General features: G+C 32.2%; 1 protein-coding gene across 2 annotated transcripts; it reads right to left on the bottom strand.

Moving 5' to 3' along the window:
* Window positions 1-1,668: 1,668 nt before the first annotated feature.
* On the bottom strand, window positions 1,669-5,606 carry LOC124936368. Of its 2 annotated transcripts, none has more exons than XR_007099122.1 (3): window positions 5,445-5,606; window positions 5,292-5,364; window positions 1,669-3,862 (listed from the first exon to the last, which is right to left on the bottom strand). XR_007099122.1 is itself a non-coding variant. In XM_047476863.1 (3 exons), the coding sequence occupies exons 1-3, from the start codon at window positions 5,520-5,522 to the stop codon at window positions 4,219-4,221; spliced, it is 1,014 nt and encodes a 337-aa protein (XP_047332819.1). In that variant the 5' UTR covers window positions 5,523-5,606; the 3' UTR covers window positions 3,901-4,218. The 2 variants fall into 2 exon arrangements, 1 of the variants encoding a protein (XP_047332819.1); XM_047476863.1 differs by lacking the exon at window positions 1,669-3,862 and adding an exon at window positions 3,901-5,081.
* Between the last annotated feature and the right edge of the window lie 201 nt (window positions 5,607-5,807).

Here is a 5,807-nt window from a genome sequence, read left to right as displayed (position 1 = left end):
TAATATTAATTAATAAATAATATTATAAATATAAAAAATAAATAAGTTAGACATATAAACTAAATTAAATATACTCAGGCTTAACGATTAAATAAACTGAAATCATATCAAACATACCATAGCTGAGAATGGATAAATCATATCAAACCTACTATACCTGAGAATAAGCTGGATAAGCATCAATAAGCTAAGAATAAGCTCAATCAAACTAGCCCTAAATAAGGGCTTAATTTTCCATATTTTTGCACAATATTTGAACAACTTATCCAACAAGTCATATTAAATTCTTTGTCTTAAATTTTTTTTTTAATTTTTTGAAAAGAATACAAGAAAAACTCATAAAAAATGTAGTTTAAATATAATTGTATAAGTTATGACATATGTAGTCATTATTCTTATAATTTTTATTATTTATTCTAAACTACCAAGTAATATTTATTTTATAAAATGAGCATACAATTCAACATTAACAATTATTAATCAATTCTATTTTTTATTTGTATTGATTTGAATTTTCTTAACTTTATTAATCAATTAATTTTTAATACAAACATGGCCTAAGTCCCAATAATGGGCCACTAGAGTAGAGATGTCATTGTCGTCCTCACAAAAAAAAAAAAAATCAATTAGTTTTGTGGACGACTGCAAATGCGTAGACTTCTGTGACCTTCCAAAATCAAAATCAAACTTAAAATAAAATAAATTATATGTTTTAATTCATCTTTAAAATTATTTTTATTAGTTTTAATGTAGATTTCTATAATTTTCTTATATATATATATACATATAGTTCCATTTTTAAACATTGAAAAAGTCAAAACAAATTCAAAAAATTATAAGTTATTTATGGTCTAGTTAATATTAAAAACATAAATTATAAATATTTTCATATGGGCCATAAAAGTATGTCGGTTTAAGCAGAAGCATGTGACTCCGACACAAAAGTTAAGTTGAATTGAAGATTGCAATCTTAATATGATTTGATAAATTTGAAGATACAATTCACTTAAAAATAAAATCCAAAACAATCAAATCTTAATTATAGAACCAGATTCTATTCATTCTTTTTTAATTTGGAAAATGTTTATACCTATATAGTCAGTTCAAAGGGTTTACTTTACTTTGTTTAAAGAATTAATATGGCAATAGGATGGGACATGATTACCCGATCAGGATCACTAACTGTATAGTCTTAACATTCACTCTAACTTATGACGTCTATACTCGTTATTAACTATCGTAGACCAAAAGAGAATAGGGTTTTGAGTTCAAATTGAAATTCAATATTCAATTATAGAGATAATAATATACCAAACATCAATAAAATTGTAAGAACTACTCATAACCTGACTTCTATTGAGTCAATTTTAAAATTTTAATATAAATTTAGTACAAATTTACCAAATAAAACAAACTCCTTTATTTTATATTCGTTAAACAACAAAATTGGGTCACTTAAATTCAAGTGAGAAATAACGTCGATAAAGTGTTGTGCTAGTATTACAAACACCGTGATAATAAAGAGGTTTAGAAAGGGTTACTAAGACACTAATGAAATGGAAAACTGGAATAATATTAGTTGTTTATCCGAAGATGATGAGTCTATCAATTTGAGTTACAAAATGAATATTTGATCTCTATAAATTATAAACAGAAATTGAAACCAAATTGAGAAGAATTATTAGCTATATAGAAGATATAAGATAGTTAATTTGAAATTATTCAGGTTTGATCACAAAACACAAGCAAAATACAAGACAAGAGAAACACTAGTTACATAATGGCAAATCAATCTTGACAAAACATAACAGTTTAGTGGTGATCCTTTGGTAAACCTAAATAAAAGTGATAAAAAAACATGAGTACTATAATGAAAAAATGTCAATCATCATCCTTAACCATTTAGAACATGAAAATGGATCTTCATATATATCTGTCTAACTGCTCTGCATACCAACATTTTTTAAGAAAGCACAAGCACACCATGATATGACTGATATAAGCTTTGTTTTCAGAATATTAATAGAGCATAAAAATTTGTAATCTTCAGAAAAAGAAAAATATATATATACCTTTTCAAAATTCGAATCATTTGCTGAAACTGCAAACACGATAAAGCTTCTTCTAAGGATTGTCAACTAATCTCAAATCCTGAAGGGCGAAAGCTTAGCCTTCTCGGTGATGGTGGTAAATCTTAAAGAGACTGAAACTTATAATAAGTCGTCATCAATCATCATTCAAGGATCTAGGTAATAATGCCCATGCAGATTGGAAGTTACTTCACCAGATTAAACAAATAAGAAAATCTAATATGACAAACTGAATCATGTCTAACATATTCCTCAATAAATTTACGAAGTGACTCAATGAAATACACCCAGATCCGTAAATATGGGAGAAATACCAAAATTGATGTTCCATGGTTCTAGAATCTGTGGCCATCAAAGCCCCAGGTTGATAACCTTTTATGCAGCATTACTAGATAAAAGTAAACAAATAGAGAAATAACTTCAATAGAATACTTAATAACACTATAAACCAAGTAAAATATAAACACAAAACCTCCTATACTATAAAACCTCGAAAAATGAACTTTTACGTGTGCTTCAACTTTTATAGTATGTGCATCTTAATCTAGGCAGTTATGTCAACTCAGCTCACTATGTTGTTTGACATTATAGACAACTAGCTCTATGGCCTCAATTGTAAAACCTTGTTACAGTTTTGTATTTGGATCCAAGAACGTAAATTATGTCTTGTTTAAGTTTAATTACCAAACGTTTTTGCATCCAGAAACAGAAATCAAAAGTGGTTCCAAATGGAGCAATATATGTTACAAATAGAGTTTCTAGCCATCTATTAAAGAGATGTCTATATTCTCACCTAAAGGGTTTAGGCCATTCTACTTTCTCACCTAAAACACTTTCCAAAAACCCTATCAAGGGTAACACAAACATTACCAAACGTTTTGCATCCAGAAATAGAAATACAAAATGTTTCCAAATCGAGTAAAGCTGCTAGCCATCTATGATATGAATGAAGAGATGTCTCTAAATTCTCACCTAAAACACTTCTCAAAAACCCTATCAAGGGTAATACGAACATTATATTTGTTTAGGAATTACCACAATATCACAACCTTTCAGGAGAACCAAATGCATAGTAAAATAGTAATGTCGTCAACAATCATGCTTACAGTTATCATATGCAAAAAATAGTGAAACAAAAAATTTCAAACATTGCATTCTACGTGAATTGAACACCAGTGGAGAGTTATTTTGCACAGGGGATGCTAACAATGATAATCTTAGACTATGTTTGATAATTCTATTCAACACTTAATCTAAATAGATTAGTTCTCTCATAGGGTTTCATAATAGATTTGCTATAGGAACTATATTGAGATCACTTGCTTATTTCTTAGCTTTGCACAATTTTGGTATAATCTTCAGGAAAACTAGGACCGTACAAGGAACCAGTAAAATACTGCAATTAAATATACAATAAGTGCAAGCCACTTCGCATGAAAAAGCAAACATAAAGATCCACCAAAAAAATGGCTAAAACAATTTTCCTTATAGAATGAATGACAAACAGAACTAATACCAACCACAATCATCAAAAGGACAATCTCTGCAAAACATACATTTTGTTAATTTTCAAGAATGAACAATCGAAAGAACAATATTTAGGAAAATGGAAGTTTGTTACTTTGTTTACCTCAATATACCATGCTACAAGTCAGCAAAACAAGTAAGCCTAGATTCTCAAGAAAACATCAACAAACAATTTATCCATAGCGCATGATTGTGATAGTGATCTCTGACAAACACAAATCATGGAATCCCAACATAGAGCTAATCTGGAAATGACAAATTTTCAACGAGTTTGTGGCAAATATCAGTTTCCAAATAGACTCCATCATATTAGTCTTGTAAGATCAGAAACAAAGTCAAAACAACATTAATCATATAAAAATCTCTATACCTCATACCTATTCACATAATAAAGTTTACTTACTAAATTAACACTCACACCATTTAGTTGTTGATCAAAATGTCAAGCTCAAAGTACCAGATTATTCCTGAGTGTATTTTCTGGACCCCTTCCTAAATATCATTAGGAGCCTATCAAAATCAGTTCTAAAGATAGGAGAGAATACATGCAAAAGAATACACCAAGCTATCTTCCTTTCATCCAACTAAGACAGTACTCTTCCTAAGACCTTGCAATCATGCTAAATGAATGGGCCAATTGAGTTGTCATTACGGTCCCCTCAAAAGTAGACTCTCCATTGAGGCAATCATTGTCATATCGCTTTCTGCATCCTGGACAGCGCCCATCTTCCTCCAGAATCCTCTTGTGACAGAATAAGCAGAGACGAAAACCACATGAACAGGGAAGAAATCTTGAATCTGTGAAATCCAAGTCTTCAAAGCATATGGGACATGATGATGGGGCCGATTTAACATCTTTACTGCACCCGCAAGAATGATGCCTTTCAGACTTAATTGGAAAACTGAGCTGCTTTGACAAATATGGCAGACTCCGAGGACGAAAAGCATCATCAGGTTTCCACGCCCTGCCAATTTCTTGAGCTCTCTGTGGTGTTTCCATTTCCATGGGTTCCAGACTTGGCTTGGGGTGTTGAATGCTAACTTCATAACTCGAGTTAGGGTTATCAATATCCCCCTGTCCCAGTGATAGTTCCGAACAAGATTTATGCTCCTGCTCACAATCCAATGAAGCTAAAGCATCTGCAAGTACCTCCCAGTCATCCAGGCATTCATCATCTACTTCTTCATCTTCTCCTGTAACACTTCCAGACCAACTTCCAGCACTGCTGCTGCTGCTTGTAAAACTTGTCCCGGACTTACTGTCTGATCCACTACTGGTACCACTGGTGGGGCTACGTGAAGTCGAAACAGAATCAATAAAGTTATGGACTGACATCTGGTTCTGTTGTCCTCTCTGTTTAATCTCCAAATTCTCTACAGATTGATCGCTCTTCTGGGTATGCATGTTTTGATCCGAAAATCCCCCATCTCTATCCGGGTCATCCTTGCAAATCTTATTCTTGACTGCATAAACCATCCATCAATTCTATGTCCATTGCGAAAAGCATAATGGAAGAAATTGAGGTAAGCTAAAGAACCCTTTTTTTCCCCCTCTATATGTGTTTAAATTCTACGTTTTTCTTATGTAAATATGAATCAAGCAATCCAAGAACTGGGTTTCGCACATAAACTTCTACAACATTGATAGAAAACAATGAAAGATCTTTCACCTACCTTGAGATTGAGAAAGCCACTGCTCACGACGCGCATCAAGTTTGTACTGTTTCAGTTTGGCAGACTTGTTCCCCTGAAAACGAAAAAGAATCAGTTTCTCATTGTCAACCCGACTGCAAGAGCAATAAAAACAAATGGGGAAAGGGTATTCACCCTCTTCTTCTTAGCGAAATCCTTCTGGTTTGAAGACGCCATAGCAATCGAAACAATGCTGATCGAATCGGAAACCATGGTAAGAGATTTGGAAAAACCCTAATTCAAGATTAGAAGAAAGTAGTAAAAGAAATGAGAAATGGATAAACAGAATTTGAAGGGCTTTTTGGATTCCCCTTTCTCTCTCTATTAGACTTAGGAAAGAATTTCTTGGACGGAGAATAGTAAGTTACCAATATACCCTTCCGGTTCAACTTAATTACGGTTGGCATTTCAAACCACACGAATGACTCCGAATAACCCCGACCATCGTCTTCTTGCAACCAATTGTTATGTCATATATGTTTTTTTTAATACTAAGTT

Source organism: Impatiens glandulifera, chromosome 4 (genome assembly GCF_907164915.1).
Source record: "Impatiens glandulifera chromosome 4, dImpGla2.1, whole genome shotgun sequence".
NCBI classification, from domain to species: domain Eukaryota; kingdom Viridiplantae; phylum Streptophyta; class Magnoliopsida; order Ericales; family Balsaminaceae; genus Impatiens; species Impatiens glandulifera.
This window is presented reverse-complemented; position numbering and strand designations above follow the sequence as displayed.